Below are 19354 nucleotides of genomic sequence, written 5' to 3' on the forward strand. Positions count from 1 at the left end.
GGGGGGGGGGGGGCAACCTGATGTGTTATCATAGCAAAGGGCAAACTACTGTTTGTTCTCCTATGCATGCACAAGGTGAGAAAACCTTATATATTCTCACCATAAGGGAAGATAACCTTCTGTAGTTTAATAGCAATAAGAAGCATTTTTTTTAAATTTTCATAGCAAAGTGAAGTAGATTCTAAATTTCTAATAGCACCAGAAGACAAACTATGGTTCTGTGTTCCTACAGCAAAAGGATACCACCTGTTTTTGATATAGTTTTTTAAACAAATGGGACAACCCTTTGTATGGGAACTTTTATGTGATGCTCCTACTTTATTCTGATTGTAACTGAAAACCTTCCGAATATGAACCCTCAGGAGATACTCTTGGTACGATTTTCTTAAATGGCCCTGTCTGACAGATTGCTTACTCATATTACATGGTCAATACAATACTTCACCGGAAATAAATAAAAATAGCTATTATCTGTAAAACCATGTGAAAAACAGTTCTGACTTTTTTTTTTTTTTTTTCAAAACAAAGACATTCAAACTTTAACAGTTCACAAAAAAAATGTGACAATTGAAAAACACTCCAAACTACTTTCTACTACATATGTACATAAAAGACATTGAGCAAACTTATAACAAAACAAAATATAAACAATTAATGAAAAATTCCATTTTCCTTTTGAATGATGAAAAAGAATAAATGAAAACAAAAAAGGTATTTGTTTAAATAATTAAAAGCAAAAACAAATAAAAATGAAAAATAATCATCTTTATGATTATGAAATAAACTTTTCTTCACGTGAAAAGATTTTTTCTAAATTTCAGGACTCCATACCAAATTTGATTATACTGATACTGAAACAATAGCTAGGGTACCTTGTATCAGTCATGTGATGTGAAATGTAATACATAAAACTCGACCTGAACTTTTTTGAAATAATTTGGTACCATTTTAAAAACTGTGTTAAATGATTTTAATTATCACACAAATATACAATACATAATTGGAAGGTTACTAGATAGTAATAAAAGCAATTTCACACACATTTGTATTTGACGTGGTAATATTCTACCCTTTTTCACAGAGAATTGTACTTTTTTGTTGGGAAAACACAGAAACATTTTCATAAAATTAGGAAAATATATACATTTTCATAGAACACATTCAACAGTTATGTTTCAAGTTATTTATCAGCACTTTAAGCATTGAATACATGTATAATATGAGCACAAGATGGAAATCTGGTAAGTAAATTATTTGAAAATTATTTCCTTAAAATGCCATTTATTGTTGACCGTTCAAATTATAGTCCATCTTCTCCTGTGGAAAAGGCTTTTAAGTGGCTTTATTATCAAACAATTAAGGCAGTTTCTTCTGAATTTTTTCCATGTTTTGATAAAACCATATTACATGTAATAGAATCAATTTCGAACATGCTAAAAAACTTACAAACCAACACAACATACATAAGTCAAATATCCCAGGTAAAGATGTCACTAGAAAGTACAGGACCAACTTGTGGAATGGTCATTTTAATCAGGATTCCCATTTTGAATTTATGCTTGTTCATATTTTTGAAGATAAGTGTAAAAATATCCCTGTGTCAGTAAAGAGAGTAACTTCAGAGACATCTCCATAACATCATCAACACTGGTGATGACCCATTGAAACTCCTAATGTATCTAAAGAAATTATTAAAATCTAAACATGGTTATTTTTGACCTATAAAAACAACATTGATAGAAACATGCATAGATTTCTGTTGTTTTAGTTTCTTTTCTAAGATTTCACAGGAAAAACTTTCATCCAATTCTTGAAGATATCATACAATAAAACAGTGACATATGTTTTTGTTTAAAATGTGCTGTGAATCTGTACAAGTAATTTGTATGCTTGAATGACTTTAAAATGATAGAGTCATTTATATAGGATGTGATTTAAAGAACCAGTTAATAAAAATCTGACAGCTGAACTTCAAGCTCTTTCTGACCTTGTATTGACTTTCGAAGGTCCTACTATTTTCCTAATATCACTGTTGCACTGGCAGCCGTTGTGATGAAAAGTTAGTACTCAATATACTGTGCCAAAGTACCAATTAAAAGTTAGTACTCAATATACTGTGCCAAAGTACCAATTAAAAGTTAGTACTCAATATACTGTGCCAAAGTACCAATTAAAAGTTAGTACTCAATATACTGTGCCAAAGTACCAATTAAAAGTTAGTACTCAATATACTGTGCCAAAGTACCAATTAAAAGTTAGTACTCAATATACTGTGCCAAAGTACCAATTAAAAGTTAGTACTCAATATACTGTGCCAAAGTACCAATTAAAAGTTAGTACTCAATATACTGTGCCAAAGTACCAATTAAAAGTTAGTACTCAATATACTGTGCCAAAGTACCAATTAAAAGTTAGTACTCAATATACTGTGTTCAATATACTGTGCCAAAGTACCAATCGCTAAAAGGATGTAATCCAAGTTCACATTTTGTAAAATATCATTTGAAAGTGAAAACAAAAAACAAAAAAAACCACACGACACTGGAATTCTGTTTCCAGATCAAAGAAACGATGAGTAAAGTGAATCCTTGTACCTATATATCCTCATAAAAACAAGTCCTGGGGTTACTTCCCTTTACATATATAAATACATTCTGAAAATTGTAAGGATATTACCTTGCATATCAGAATAACTACTGTGACAAATACATGCATTGATGATATGCAAGTAATTTTGCATTTAAAAAATCTTATAGGGATATCTGCATTACATGTATTTCCAGGTAATAGTTTAAATAATTTTGAATCTCCAAACAACAGGGGGACATTCAAGTGTACTAGAGGTCTATCTTCCATGTAGCATCAAGGTGTTTCTTGAAACAACATCCTGGCATAGAAAAGATTCAGTTAACAGCATAGGAAGACAACCTTAGAAATAATTAGTGCCATACAGGATTGCTAGATTAGAGGCTGTTGACATCTTATGAGAAGGGAGGTCATTAACATTTACTGGTTCGAGAATGGTTTCCACCTGTCTGTTCCTGGTACACATCAATCACATCATCATCCTGAAGCTCAAGCTGAAAATATTGAAAAACTTAACAAATAAAAGTTATCTTAAAATGATATTTTTAATATAGTGTTTGGTCATAAATTAATATATTTCACATCCAGTTATCAAGAAATCAGAATTTCCCAAACATCACATACAGAAAACAATGTATACAGTATTTGCAAACAATGGCAGGAAAGACATACATCTATATATCATAATAGCAGAGGCAAATCCACCAAGATATTTAGTAAAGATGCAAGATTACCCATAAGGAACAATTATAAGTTCACAGTTAAACAGTAATTACTGTTATTGCCTTGTTTCAACTGAGTTTATGTATCCATGTAAACAATATATAAATATTTTAAAATGTGGTAAAATGACCCTTGCAATGTAGAAATAATTCAGAAACAAAAATTCTCAACAACACATCCTGCAGGTGGTGGATCGGGAAAAGAAAGCACCTGCTGTGACCCACTGCATGTTTAGGTGGAGGCGACTTATGTGGGAACCCCCTGCAGAATTGGGGATTTGCTTTGGTATACTCTATTTATGGACACAAAAGTGACCAAATTATATCTGCTGCACCCATTGTATTATTTGGGATCTTTATCTTTCTTTCCACTTCAGACTACCTTTTATTTCCTAGCACCTTGCTTGGTAACACCTCACTTTTGGCTTGAATGTTGAGCGTTCGCCAAGTTGAGGAAGGCAATGGGTTCTGTCCCCAGGCCGGGACATACAAAAATGATCCTTACTGACGAAGCAATAATATAAAAAGAAAAAAATCTCTACAACGTGTCTTTAATACTTTCATTGAGTCAAGGAGATTCTTCAAGATATATCAGATATATATTTGATTAGTAACAATTGTTCTGAATTTTATATCGGTCAAACGGGCGGTGAGCTACAAACAAGAATGACTGTACATAGTCATGTGCTGATGACAAATTTAAAATATTTCCTATTTATCAAATGAAACATGCTGACGTAATCAAACGTTAGGCTAAGGAAGCTGAATTCATCAGACTTCTTAGACCCCGCTTGAACAGTACTGTTTGACTATATTTTGTAATGATCTTACTTCATGTAACGTTTAAGGTATAGAGTACTTCTGTATTTGAAAGGATGTGATACACAAGTTCCGATCAGTGTTTTTTTTTGCATTTTTACATCGGTAGTGTGTTGGATTAGTAATCTGATGGTGTCGAGCTCGCTCTGTACAGAGATTTTTTATTTTTTTAAATAATAGTATTAATAGTAATTCTAAATCCTAAACAAATAGTACTCTTTGCCTTAAGACCATAAATATGTATTTCTATTGCTGCGATATCGCTATGGCGGGTACGTATATAGCGTATGTTGCTATAGCAAACTATTATGCGACGTCATAGTTTATGACGTCACAATTTCTACTTCAAATAAACAGTTTGAAGAATCTCCTTGACGAGATGAAAGTACTAAAGTCTCGTTGTTGAGAATTTTTATTTTTATATTATTTCTTCGTCCATTGGGATCATTTTTCTGCTTTTATAATATATATATATATACTTGTGCTTGAAACTGCAAATGAACAATCGTAAAGCAAAATATCACTTACGTCTTTAGCTGTTTCATGGTCACCTATCCGTTTCCCATCAAAGAAGAATCTCAGAGTGGATGCTGATATACCCTGTCAACAGAGTGGATGCTGATATACCCTGTCAACAGAGTGGATGCTGATATACCCTGTCAACAGAGTGGATGCTGATATACCCTGTCAACAGAGTGGATGCTGATATACCCTGTCAACAGAGTGGATGCTGATATACCCTGTCAACAGAGTGGATGCTGATATACCCTGTCAACAGAGTGGATGCTGATATACCCTGTCAACAGAGTGGATGCTGATATACCCTGTCAACAGAGTGGATGCTGATATACCCTGTCAACAGAGTGGATGCTGATATACCCTGTCAACAGAGTGGATGCTGATATACCCTGTCAACAGAGTGGATGCTGATATACCCTGTCAACAGAGTGGATGCTGATATACCCTGTCAACAGAGTGGATGCTGATATACCCTGTCAACAGAGTGGATGCTGATATACCCTGTCAACAGAGTGGATGCTGATATACCCTGTCAACAGAGTGGATGCTGATATACCCTGTCAACAGAGTGGATGCTGATATACCCTGTCAACAGAGTGGATGCTGATATACCCTGTCAACAGAGTGGATGCTGATATACCCTGTCAACAGAGTGGATGCTGATATACCCTGTCAACAGAGTGGATGCTGATATACCCTGTCAACAGAGTGGATGCTGATATACCCTGTCAACAGAGTGGATGCTGATATACCCTGTCAACAGAGTGGATGCTGATATACCCTGTCAACAGAGTGGATGCTGATATACCCTGTCAACAGAGTGGATGCTGATATACCCTGTCAACAGAGTGGATGCTGATATACCCTGTCAACAGAGTGGATGCTGATATACCCTGTCAACAGAGTGGATGCTGATATACCCTGTCAACAGAGTGGATGCTGATATACCCTGTCAACAGAGTGGATGCTGATATACCCTGTCAACAGAGTGGATGCTGATATACCCTGTCAACAGAGTGGATGCTGATATACCCTGTCAACAGAGTGGATGCTGATATACCCTGTCAACAGAGTGGATGCTGATATACCCTGTCAACAGAGTGGATGCTGATATACCCTGTCAACAGAGTGGATGCTGATATACCCTGTCAACAGAGTGGATGCTGATATACCCTGTCAACAGAGTGGATGCTGATATACCCTGTCAACAGAGTGGATGCTGATATACCCTGTCAACAGAGTGGATGCTGATATACCCTGTCAACAGAGTGGATGCTGATATACCCTGTCAACAGAGTGGATGCTGATATACCCTGTCAACAGAGTGGATGCTGATATACCCTGTCAACAGAGTGGATGCTGATATACCCTGTCAACAGAGTGGATGCTGATATACCCTGTCAACAGAAACATACAATGTGACAGCGGAACGAAACCAGTCAAGGTCAGGGTTGAAATAAATTTTATGGGACTTGACCATAGACTGTTATGAAAACAATACAAATGTTATAAGGACAATATTTATTTCTTTACCAAAATTTCACCTAAACTCACCCTCGATACTCGAGGGATTACACCCACTTGTGTTTGCTGTTCCCGTGGAATATGTCATGGCAAAACCATTTAAGGCTCAGTGTGCGCCAACTTGTGGTTGTGACTAGATAACTAGTTTGATCCTTTGATGTATATCGACAGAATCGTGTGGCGGCGTACCAGTAAAATTGAATTGCCTTGAAGTCGGATGTCACTCCTCTGTAATCTTGAAAGAACAGGTATCAGCCTAGCCATTGGTCAGGTTATTTCACCTGAAACCAATCAAATTGCTAACCTAATGTGCCTTCGATTTTGCCATGACATATTCTCGGGTGCAGAAATTAACGTGTATGTGAGTGTTTGAGTATGGAGAATGTGAGTGTACGAGTAACATGGAATTGAGTGTTTGAGTATCAGGGATGTGAGTGTACGAGTATCGAGGATGTGAGTGTACGAGTATCGAGGATGTGAGTGTACGAGTATCGGGGATGTGAGTGTACGAGTATCGGGAATGTGAGTGAACTAGTATCGAGGATGTGTGTGTAAGAGTATCCAGGATGTGAGTGTACGAGTATCAGGGATGTGAGTATGGAAGAGATGAGTGCACGAGTATCGAGTATGTGAGTTTAAGAGTATCGAGTATGTGAGAGATTGATTGTGGAGAATGTGAGTGTACGAGTATCATGGATGTGAGTGTACGAGTATTGGGGATGTGAGTGTACGAGTATCAGGGAAGTGAGTGTTTGAGTATCAGGGATGTGTGAGTGTACGAGTATCGAGGATGTGAGTGTATGAGTATCGGGAATGTGAGTGTACGAGTATCCAGGATGTGAGTGTACGAGTATTGGGGATGTGAGTGTACGAGTATCAGGGAAGTGAGTGTACGAGTATCGAGGATGTGAGTGAACGAGTATCAGGGAAGTGAGTGTTTGAGTATCAGGGATGTGAGTAAGGAGGATGTGAGTGTACGAGTATCGGGGATGTGAGTGTACGAGTATCGGTGATGTGAGTGATTGAGTATGGAGGATGTGAGTATACGAGTATCATGGATGTGGGTGTACGAGTATCGGGGATGTGAGTGTACGAGTATCGAGGATGTGAGTGTACGAGTATCGAGGATGTGTGTGTACGAGTATCCAGGATGTGAGTGTACGAGTATCAGGGATGTGAGTATGGAGGATGTGAGTGCATGAGTATCGAGTATGTGAGTTTAAGAGTATCGGGGATGTGAGCGATTGAGTATTGAGGATGTGAGTGTACGAGTATCATGGGTGTGAGTGTACGAGTATTGGGGATGTGAGTGTACGAGTATCGGGGATGTGAGTATGGAGGATGTGAGTGTACGAGTATCGAGGATGTGTGTGTACGAGCATCCAGGATGTGAGTGTACAAGTATCGGGGATGTGAGTGTTTGAGTATGGAGGATGTGAGTGTACGAGTATTGGGGAGGTGAGTGTTTGAGTGTCGGGGATGTGAGTGTACGAGTATCGAGGATGTGAGTGTACGAGTATCAGGGATATGAGTGTACGAGTATCGGGGATGTGAGTGTACGAGTATCGGGGATGTGAGTGTACGAGTATCAGGGATGTGAGAGTAGGAGTATTGGGAATGTGAGTGTACGAGTATCGGGGATGTGAGTGTACAAGTATCGGGAATGTGAGAGTAGGAGTTTCGGGGATGTGAGTGTACGAGTATCGGGGATGTGAGTGTAAGAGTATCGGGAATGTGAGTACGAGTATCGAGGATGTGAGAGTAGGAGTATCGGGAATGTGAGTGTACGAGTATCGGGAATGTGAGTGTACGAGTATCAGGAATGTGAGTGTACGAGTATCGGGGATGTGAGTGTACGAGTATCCGGAATGTGAGTGTACGAGAATCAGGAATGTGAGTGTAAGAGTATCGGGAATGCGAGTGTACGAGTATCGAGGATGTGAGAGTAGGAGTATCGGGGATGTGAGTGTACGAGTATCGGGGATGTGAGTGTTAGAGTATCGGAAATGTGAGTGTACGAGTATCGGGGATGTGAGAGTAGGAGTATCGAGGATGTGAGTGTAAAAGTATCGGTAATGTGAATGTACGAGTATCGGGAATGTGAGTGTTTGAGTATCGGGAATGTGAGAGTAGGAGTATCGGGGATGTGAGTGTACGAGTATCGGGGATGGGAGTGTACAAGTATCGGGGATGTGAGAGTAGGAGTATCGAGGATGTGAGTGTACGAGTATCCGGAATGTGAGTGTACGAGTATCGGGGATGTGAGAGTAGGAGTATCGGGGATGTGAGTGAAAGAGTATCAAGGATGTGAGTGTAAGAGTATCGAGGATGTGAGTGTACGAGTATCGGGAATGTGAGTGTAAGAGTATGGAGGATGTGAGTGTACGAGTATGGAGGATGTGAGTGTACGAGTATCGAGGATGTGAGTGTAAGAGTATCGAGGATGTGAGTGTAAGAGTATGGAGGATGTGAGTGTTCGAGTATGGAGGATGTGAGTGTACTAGCATTGGCGATGTGAGTGATTGAGTATGGAGGAAGTGAGTGTACGAGTATCATGGATGTGAATGTACGAGTATCGGGGATGTGAGTGTATGAGTATCAGGAAAGTGAGTGTTTGAGTATCAGGGATGTGAGTGTACGAGTATCATAGTTGTGAGTGTAGGAGTATCATGGATGTGAGTGTACGAGTATCGGGAATGTGAGTGTACGAGTATCGGGGATGTGAGTGTACGAGTATCAGGGAAGTGAGTGTTTGAGTATCAGGGATGTGAGTGTACGAGTATCGAGGATGTGAGTGAACTAGTATCAAGGATGTGTGTGTACAAGTATCCAGATTGTGAGTGTACGAGTAGTATCAGGGATGTGAGTATGGAGGATGTGAGTGCAAGAGTATCGAGTATGTGAGTTTAAGAGTATCGGGGATGTGAGCGATTGAGTATGGAGGATGTGAGTGTACGAGTATCATGGGTGTGAGTGTACGAGTATTGGGGATGTGAGAGTAGGAGTAACGGGAATGTGTGTGTACGAGTATCCAGGATGTGAGTGCAAGAGTATTGAGTATGTGAGTTTAAGAGTATCGGGGATGTGAGCGATTGAGTATGGAGGATGTGAGTGTACGAGTATCATGGGTGTGAGAGTAGGAGTATCGGGAATGTGAGTGTAAGAGTATCGGGAATGTGAGTGTACGAGTATCGGGGATGTGAGAGTAGGAGTATCGAGGATGTGAGTGTAAAAGTATCGGGAATGTGAGAGTAGGAGTATCGGGAATGTGAGAGTAGGAGTATCGGGAATGTGAGTGTAAGAGGATCGGGAATGTGAGAGTAGGAGTATCGGGGATGTGAGTGTACGAGTATCGGGGATGTGAGTGTACGAGTATCGGGAATGTGAGAGTAGGAGTATCGGGAATGTGAATGTAAGAGTATCCGAAATGTGAGTGTAAGAGTATCGAGGATGTGAGTGTAAGAGTATCGGGAATGTGAGAGTAGGAGGATCGGGGATGTGAGTGTAAGAGTATCGGGGATGTGAGAGTAGGAGTATCGGGAATGTGAGTGTAAGAGTATCCGGAATGTGAGTGAAAGAGTATCGGGAATGTGAGAGTAGGAGTATCGGGAATGTGAGTGTAAGAGTATGGAGGATGTGAGTGTAAGAGTATCGGGAATGTGAGAGTAGGAGTATCGGGAATGTGAGTGTACGAGTATCGGGGGTGTGAGTGTACGAGTATCGGGGATGTGAGGGTACGAGTATCCGGGATGTGAGTGTAAGAGTATCGGGGATGTGAGAGTAGGAGTATCGGGGATGTGAGTGTAAAAGTATCGGGAATGTGAGTGTACGAGTATCGGGGATGTGAGTGTAAGAGTATCGGGGATGTGAGTGTACGAGTATCGGGAATGTGAGTGTACGAGTATCAGGAATGTGAGTGTACGAGTATCGGGGATGTGAGAGTAGGAGTATCGAGGATGTGAGTGTAAGAGTATCGGGGATGTGAGTGTACGAGTATCCGGGATGTGAGTGTAAGAGTATCGAGGATGTGAGTGTAAGAGTATCGGGAATGTGAGTGTACGAGTATCGGGGATGTGAGTGAAAGAGTATGGAGGATGTGAGTGTACGAGTATCGGGAATGTGAGTGTAAGAGTATCGAGGATGTGAGTGTACGAGTATCAGGGATGTGAGTGAAAGAGTATCGAGGATGTGAGTGTACGAGTATCGGGAATGTGAGTGTAAGAGTATAGAGGATGTGAGTGTACGAGTATCGAGGATGTGAGTGTAAGAGTATGGAGGATGTGAGTGTACGAATATCGGGGATGTGAGTGTACGAGTATTGAGGATGTGATTGTACGAGTATTTCACTTGTAAGAATTTGGCCTAACTGGGTCTAATATTTGTCAGACAGATTCATCATTGGTAGGCAACAGACCTGTCTCTCACTGTAAGATTTCTTCACTTTAGCCATTGGTGTCGTCATCTTCACCTTAAAATGGATCTCACTACTGTCCTGTAAAAACAAGCAATCAGGATCAGGACATTTATTCTTTTCAGAACTGCTGATTTATTTATTTATTTGATGAAGTCCTAATGGTCACCAGCTGTAATGCAATGGGTGAAGCAGATTGATTTTAAAAGTTTCATTCAATATCCCACAGTAGGACAAGAGGCCAAGAGGCCTTTATCGCTCACCTGAATATTTAAGCAGTCATAGCAAAATATTCTCATTATAAATATTATATTGCACTACAAATATTTCCCTCGCAAACTTTGTCGGCTCCATCTGTTAAAACTACCAGCAAATATTATTATAAGATTCTATGCTTTTTGGTTCTTCTACAGAAGTTGTTTGACATATTTTCCCCTGTGACCTTGTGAGTAGGTCAATGTCATTTGCCTTCTCAAACTTTGTTAGCTCTATCCCAAAAAGCTACCAGCCCAATCTTATGAATCCATTCCTTTTGGTTCTTCAGAACAAATTCTTTGAAATGTTGTTGACCTCTGTGACCTTGAAAGTAGGTTGAAGTCATTTGCAAACTTTGGTGAGCTCTATCTCAGGAAGCCAAGAGCCAAATATTATAATTTCATGCTTTTCGATTATTCAGAAGAAGTCGTTTGATGTTTTTTGATATATTTGACACCTGTGACCTTTAAAGAAGCCAACAGCCAAATAGGAAGGTTCTATACCTTTCAGTTCTTCAAAAGAAGTTGTTTGAAGCGTTTGACATATTAGACCGCTGTGACCTTGAAAGTAGGTCAAGGTCAGTTTCATTCTCAAACTTTGTCAGGCTCTCCAACAGCCAAATTTGAAGATTCTATACTTTTCAGTTCTTCAGAAGAAGTTGTTTGAAGTGTTTGACACATTTGACCGCTGTGACCTTGAAAGTAGATCAGTCATTTTCATTCTCAAACTTTGTCAGGCTCCATCCCAGGAAGCCATCAGCCAAATATGAAGATTCTATACCCTTTAGTTCTTCTTCAGAAGTGTTTGACACATTTGACCCCTGTGACCTTGAAAGTAGGTCAAGGTCATTTTCGTTCCTTCATTTTTTTCTGGCTCTATCCCAGGAAGTTTTCAGTCTAATATCATGGCTCTATGCCTGAGGGACGCCGGACCATGACATATATAAGCTCACTGGCCTTTGGGGCAGGTGAGCTAAAAACACTAGATTCTGCATGTGTTTCAAATTTGTCACCTTATTTTAGAATATTGCCATTGACCAGTCAAAAAAAATATAGAAACATTTCATTGAACGCCATAATCACATCATGAACCCACCAATTTTTTAAATAAATCTGGAAACTCTAGCTAGATTTATGAAATATTTTATTGACAAATAATTTCCATTATAAATTTTAATGTGAAAAGATGTTTAGTTAACAATGAAACACAATAATGTAGAACTAATAAAAACAGTTAATAATAGCAATTGTTTTTAGATATATTGAATGTCCTGAACTTAAAGCCCCATCTAATTACCTGACCCACAACTTTCAGTCTAATGTATTCTTTCGGTGGCTCGTCTGACGATTCCGGCTTTTGATCCTATGAATAGAAAATCAATCACCTTAGTATTTTTAAAATATAATTTTTCAATCTGTGATTTTCCTAACAATTGGTCTGCAGGAGATGGTTTGGAAAAGATGCACCAATCTAAATGAACCAACTTGTCATTGATGCTAAGTAAGGTACATGTAAATATGAAGGTTAATGGCCTTCCAAAAATTGCTACCTTGTGCTCAACCGTGTCTATTTTGCAACTGTACATGTGTTATGAGTGTGTAGTTGGGGAAAACTACTAAGGACTTTTCTTCGATGTTTGATCATGATACTTTTCAAAAAATAGTGTTAGATTTCCTTATAGTGAAGAAATTAAAATGAGTTTCATGAGTTCATGTCTGATCTTATCATAGGTATCTTCTTCAGAAAAAATGAGGAGATGTATCCTATACACATAACATACTGAAAAGTGTTAGTATATCCCTTTTTCATTCGAGGCTGATACCTGAGCTTTGATAGATACTGATGCAGTGTCATCGAGTCCCAGATACTATGAACATATTTGCCACGTTTCAATAATTATAATCTCACAACAGCTGTCAATAACTGTTAGTGACGGTTGTGTAAAATACTTGTTACAAGACCGAAATATCTCAAAATTTGGAAATAAGATTAACAAATTTCGGATAAATATGTCTCCAGACAGTCCAGTAACCAACCTGTGATTCCTGCTGATCAGACATTTTTTCCTGAAGATATGACGATCACCCCATCAGTGTCATTAAAAACCGTTTCAAACCTCGAAATCTTTTAAATCTCTTTCAAGTGTCAACATAAAACCGGTATCTACTAAATCATTCCGTTAATTTCTGTCTTTAGTTAACAAAGATGATAATCTGCAACTTTTCCAAAAATGTAAATAGAAAATCGTCCCCCTAACACGTGCTTCCGGGTAAGAAGTATTCACTTCCGGGTCGACCACATCGGAAGATTCTATTTACTTGCGTTTGTGACAGTGGTGACTTTGACAGTAGCGACTATCAGAAGCTGCTTGTTCATTTCGTGAGTATAAACATTTCACTGCATTCTTCATACCAACTTGTACTCTTGTACCAACTTGACAACAATGAATTTGGTAGTAAATATTTTTATTTCGTGAAGCAACCGGGCGGTGTAGACAGAAATTTCTCCCTACTATTATTGACCACTCACGCATGAGAGATGACTTGACACGATCATACGTGTTGGGATAGGACTATCGGTTGTTAAAACTATCATGATCTCGACATACAGTCATACACGTGTACTGTTAATGTCCTCAAGAAGAATATCATAGAGTCCATGAACATTTTCTATCTGGCATGTCAGTGTATATATACAATGTAGTAGGAGACTGGCTCATAACTTGTTAAATGCAAGTTAGAAATGAGGCTATTAAAATTAAAGTGTTTTCTAATATTGTTATAATTCCTGTAGAATGCTGAGGTTTAATAAGCTTGATATTCTCTTCGTCATCCTTGTCTTATATTAAGGAGATCCAGACTAGCTCAATAATTGGTAACCAGATGGCTCAGTTAGTAGAGTACAGTTTGGTTTCTGTGTATAGAAACACGGACTTAGATAATCTAATTCCGTGGTAGAAATAATGATATATATCAGAGGTTATAGGTTCAAATCCTGGGTCGACTGGTGTATATGCCACTAATTAGCTCCTTGTCATTATAAGTGCAGAAGAAAACAGAGGTGCATGCCAAAAGAATACCAAATTTTAAAGTAATGTCTTATATCTGTGTATCTAAATTAGATTATGAGTGACCTTGACCCACTTTCAAGGTCACAGGGGTCAAATGTTGTAAAATCTTCAAACAATCCTTCTCAATAACCGAAAGGCCCAGGGTATTGAAATTGGGCATGTAGCATGCTGGGTTGAAGGACTATCAAGTGTGTTCAAATGAATGACCTTGACCCATTTTTAAGGTCACAGGGGTTTAATCTGTTAAAATCTTCAAACAACTTTTCAATAACCAAAAGGCCCAGGGTACTGATATTGGGTCTTTTGCTGCTAGGCTGAAGGACCAGAAAGTTTGTTCAAATGAATGACCTTCCTGGGTTGACTTATATTCAAGGTCACAGGGGTCAAATATATTTAAAACCTTTAAAAGAACTTCTTTTGAATAACCAAGAGGCCGAGGCTGATGATATTTGGCTAGTAGCATGCTGGGATGAAGGGCTACAAAGTTTGTTCAAATGAATGACCTTGACCAACTTTCAAGGTCAAATTGGTCAAATGTCTTAAAATCTTCAAACAAATGCTTCTCAATAACCGAAAGGTCCAGGGTAATGAAATTGGGCCTGTAGCATGCTGGGATGAAGGACTATCAAGTTTGTTCAAATGAATGACCTTGACCCACTTTCAAGGTCACATCATGATGACATGGGTCAAATATGTTAAGAACTTCAAACAACTCCTCAATAACCAAAAGGCCCAGGGTACTGATATTGGGTCTGTTGCATGTTAGGCTGAAGGACAACCAAGTTTGTTCAAATGAATGACCTTGACTTCTTTTGAATAACCAAGAGGCCTAGTGTGATGATATTTGGCTAGTAACATGCTGAGATGAAGGGCTACAAAGTGTGTTCAAATAAATGACCTTCATCTTTGTTCAAGGTCACAGGGGTAAAATATGTTTTAAACCTTTAAACAACTTCTGAATAACCAAGAGGCCTAGGATAATGCTAGTATAACATGCTGGGATGAAGGACTACCAAGTTTGTTCAAATGAATGACCTTGACATATATTCAAGGTCACAGGGGTCAAATATGTTAAAAACCTTTAAACAACTTCTTCTTAATAAGCAAAAGGCCAAGGGTGATAATATTTGGCCATTAACATGCTGGGATGATGAACTAACAAGTGAATGTCCTTCGCCCATATTAAAGGTCACAGTGGTCTATATATGTTTAAATCTTTAAATGATTTGTTCTGTAATACCAAAAGGTCCAGGGTAATGATATTTTGCCAGAAGCATGATGGGTTGGAAGACTATAAACTCTGTTCAACATAATGTCCTTGTTCGACATTCAAGGTCACAGGCGTCGTATGTTTAAATCTTTCAAAAGGTTCTTATGAATCAAACACTGATATTCTGCCTGTACAATGTAGCTGTATTTTAGTCCACTTTTAAGATTACAAGTGTGAGATTATTAAATTAGGTGAGCGATTCAGGCCCATTGGGCCTCTTGTATTGATATATCTTGTAATAAATTAATTCCCAAAACAAATTACCATGCACTCATGAAGATAATGTACTTCTGAGTCGGACATATTTTGCTTCTCTTTCAAAAAGTGTAGAACTCTTTTAGAAGAGAAGATAAAAAAATGTACCCTAAGGTAGCATCCTTATGGTAGATGACATAATATCTCTTTTAAAGGATATGCTATCTCTTCCTTGACCCAATGACCCGTGCATGGCTTCAGGTAATGAAAAAAAAAGTCACCAATGATCAATCTAGCCTTGACCACTACTTTGGAGGTCAGGAGCAAATAAACATGGAAGAGACATGATCGACAGTTTCAAGGTTTATGATATCATACATAGAGACAAAGTCGTCATTTCAAACATCAAGATAAAACCTTGAACAATGCAACAGACTTACCTTGGATTCAACTTTTGAAAGAAAAATGTTCATCACTCTAACTTTATTAATTTCGTGCTAATCTCATCATCACTAGTAGCTAATAATAATTTAAACGGAAGATTATTTTCATAAAAAATGTTTCTGATTGACACCTGGTGTTAACATTGGTGTTGAGGGAATCTGTATCAGTGTTAAGCTGTGTTTACTTTAGATAAGACTTGTCTGCATTGCTATCATACAGCTGGACATCAGACTTACCATAACATATCACATTTGACTGCCCATGCAGATTAGAGCTTGCACATCCATGAAGCATAGTCATGACTTCTAACTGAATAATTCCGGTGCACGTGTACTATAAATGTGCAGTGGGTGTCGGTTCATGAAGCTTCACCAGGCTTTACTAAAAAGATAAGAACGATACAATACAAGCTTCTGAAAGTTTTTATTTTACAAACTATCAAGGTCCTCCTCTGAAAAGATTGATCTCAACTGTATTCTTGTCCTACATGTATTAATGATATACATGGTAATATGTCAATTTATACCAGTGATTTTTAAGGTCAATTGAATAATTTCTGCTGTTTTTCCCAGGTACTTTAACAATTTATTGCCATATACAGACCCAATAGAAACAAATACTTCATTTCTTACCAAACTTTTAAAAAGAAACAATAACTTAATTAACACTAGGACTGAGAAAAAGATTTTGTTTTGCCTATCAAATCACCAGTATAACTACAAGCAGGAAGTCTTTCTTCCCGGTAGTATACAAACATTGATCGTGATTTACTACTGTTTGCCTGCAGGCATGGCCATGGTCCTGTACTCTAACGAGTTTGGATGGAGTTTGGACACTGCATGAACTGTACATGTAGGTGACCATGTACAGAATGATGGGCTGGTAGACTTTACCACCAGTGTTTGCGGTTTTCTTTGTTGACTTTTTCTTAGCTCCAATGTTTACACTGTAGATAAATTTAAAGTGTTAGATCACACAAACTGTGTGAAAATTAAAAAAAGAAACTTGAAATTTTATATCAAATTTCTAAGTCAAATCATAGAAATACTAATGTACCAGAGTATTCGGTACCTGTGAGTCTATTTCGATCAAATTTAACCCATTCATCCCTAAAGTCACATTTGAATCTTACCAAATCAAAGACTGGGTAAGTCCAGTTAAGATATGTAGGGGTGAGTGAGTTAAAAAAACAATTTCCCCAAAATAATACAATACTGATAATCGTTTGTTCTCTCCTGCACAAACCTCATTGCCACTTGATATTAAAAATGTTAAATTAACATTTCCTTTGTACAGTCTTTACCTACCAACCAGCGTTGTTTATATACAGTAACAGTAATAAGAACCATATTACACATACCTGTCATTTATGTCTGAATTATTTTCCTTTGATATTTTTGAATGAAAAATTTAAACATGATCTACGGCTCGACAAAATATTTCAAAGAAGGAGTGATGGTGAAAATGCAGTACAGGTGTGCATACATGTATGAATATTTCTAACCACAAATCCTCAAGAGCATAAAGAATACTTTTTATATATATATATATTGTAATGTACATGTATTTTGTACATGATGATTACTTGATTTAGATATATGTGATCAGAGAAGTTGAGCATTTAGCTAATAATGATATCTACATTCTATGGGTATCACATGCAAATACAAAAGTAATTATCTAGCATACCATATTCTCCGTATTTATGACTAAGCTCCCCAACCTCTTAATGATATATAAGTTCCTCTCCTATTCCACATGTTTTTTAAGTGCCCTGGTTCTTGTCACATGAGCGTTCTTCAGGATATTCCTTAAATTAAGTTTTTCCATAAATTATAATGTACTACTGGAGTGAAGTAAAACTCTTGAGCTAAGGAAATTGTCCTTAACTTTTAAGTAATACTTCCTATGGAAAACTGAAGTTCAGGAATTTCCTCAAGTTTGGAATATTCGTGAAATTGCAATTGGGGCCAAATACAGCAAATAGTGCAGGTCTTTTTTTTTCAAAATAAAAAAATATATTGTACGAAACCATTTACATGTACATAAGAAATGAAATATACCGGAATGGGACACAAAATTAGGCTTACAAGTTTTATAAATGATTCTGAAGATTGAGCTTCATTTACATAACAGTTTCAGTTTAAGGTATGGGGTACTGGACACTACTTATTTAAATTTCTTACCTCTATGCATTTTTCATTGTGTTTAGTTAAAGCTTTTTACTCACCAAAATATCATGTTGCAGAATGCAGAAGGCTTTTGTAGCGACAAGGAAGTATATTTAATGTGAAGTTTATTTGTTTAATTCATTCACCCCTGAAGATACATTTGAATCCTTCCTATTCAAAGGTTGAAATAGTTCATTATAAAACTTCAGGGGTGAATGAGTTAACCAAGTCAAGCAAAAAAATAAGAATAGAAATTTACTGAGTAATATCCGGGTTGTCCTATTGTATTACATAGAGGTTCTCCTGAGAGTGGTGAATGGTTATAATTTTAGCTTATCTGACACAAAAGTGCCTGTGAGGTCATGTGATGCCTAGCATTGGTCTGTGCAACGTCAACTCTTTAATTTAAAACAACTTCTGAATAACCAAGATGTTCAGGATAATAATGTTTCGCCTGTACCGCCACTTAGAAGTACAGTAGTCCCCTGTTATACTGCCACTTAGAAGTACAGTAGTCCCCTGTTACATCGCCACTTAGAAGTACATTAGTCCCCTGTTATACTGCCACTTAGAAGGACAGTAGTCCCCTGTTACATCGCCACTTAGAAGTACGGTAGTCCCCTGTTATACCGCCCCTTAGAAGTACAGTAGTCCCCGGTTATACCGCCACTTAGAATTACAGTAGTCCCCTGTTTTATCGCCACTTAGAAGTGCAGTAGTCCCCTGTTATGCTGCCACTTAAAAGTACCGTAGTCTCCTGTTCTATCGCCACTTAGAAGTACGGTAGTCCCCTGTTATATCGCCACTTAGAAGTACAGTAGTCCCCTGTTATACCGCCACCTTTTGTCCCGTGCCAATTTTGGCGGTATAACGGGGATGGCGATACAACGGGGTTTCAGTAGGACAGCCAGTTGTAGGACACATGTGCCTGAGATGTACATCTGTTTTTAACAAACACTGCATATACATACACATATATTTATTTTGAAAACATCACGCGTGATCTGGCATGGCAGTAATCGTTTGATTTCAGTACAGTTCAGTTATTTTAACGATCATGCATGTTAGGCATAAGTTATAAAAAATCGTATAGATTGAACACTTCTTATTTTACTCAATTCGCCAGTAGAACTATTGAATCGATTTGTATCTCTGACGGCGTATAACAAACCGTCTCGTCAGAAGCTATGTTTCGCAGTGTGCTCATAGCAGTAAAATTACTAAAATAAAATTTAAAATGTACAAACAACCACAAAACACATAAAAACCAGGTGGGTAATACACGCATGACTTAATCATTAATGATATATTTAATTGACCCAATTATCAGATCAAAACGTAAACAATGATGGTATTGTCGTGGGTAAA

At 37.9% G+C, this 19354-nt stretch overlaps 2 protein-coding genes across 6 annotated transcripts in view; one reads left to right on the top strand and one right to left on the bottom strand.

The window, feature by feature from the left end:
- Nucleotides 1-2429: 2429 nt before the first annotated feature.
- LOC110465533 (small ubiquitin-related modifier-like) lies at nt 2430-18123 on the bottom strand. Of its 3 annotated transcripts, none has more exons than XM_021521433.1 (6): nt 18046-18123; nt 16052-16196; nt 12133-12198; nt 10585-10662; nt 4656-4727; nt 2430-3080 (listed from the first exon to the last, which is right to left on the bottom strand). In XM_021521433.1, the coding sequence occupies exons 2-6, from the start codon at nt 16052-16054 to the stop codon at nt 3000-3002; spliced, it is 300 nt and encodes a 99-aa protein (XP_021377108.1). In that variant the 5' UTR covers nt 16055-16196; nt 18046-18123; the 3' UTR covers nt 2430-2999. The 3 variants fall into 3 exon arrangements, with proteins under 3 accessions (XP_021377108.1, XP_021377109.1, XP_021377107.1); XM_021521434.1 differs by having other exon boundaries at nt 16052-16191; nt 18046-18088; XM_021521432.1 differs by lacking the exons at nt 16052-16196; nt 18046-18123 and adding an exon at nt 12873-13104.
- Nucleotides 13111-19354, top strand: part of LOC110465532 (ATP-citrate synthase-like) — a 78676-nt gene continuing 72432 nt past the window's right edge. For all 3 annotated transcript variants that reach the window (XM_021521427.1, XM_021521429.1, XM_021521431.1), the window contains exon 1: nt 13111-13215. The gene's annotated coding sequence lies outside the window, so the exon portion shown is untranslated. The remainder of the gene's footprint in view (nt 13216-19354) is intronic.

This window comes from Mizuhopecten yessoensis, unplaced genomic scaffold, assembly GCF_002113885.1.
Source record: "Mizuhopecten yessoensis strain PY_sf001 unplaced genomic scaffold, ASM211388v2 scaffold11087, whole genome shotgun sequence".
Lineage (NCBI taxonomy): Eukaryota > Metazoa > Mollusca > Bivalvia > Pectinida > Pectinidae > Mizuhopecten > Mizuhopecten yessoensis.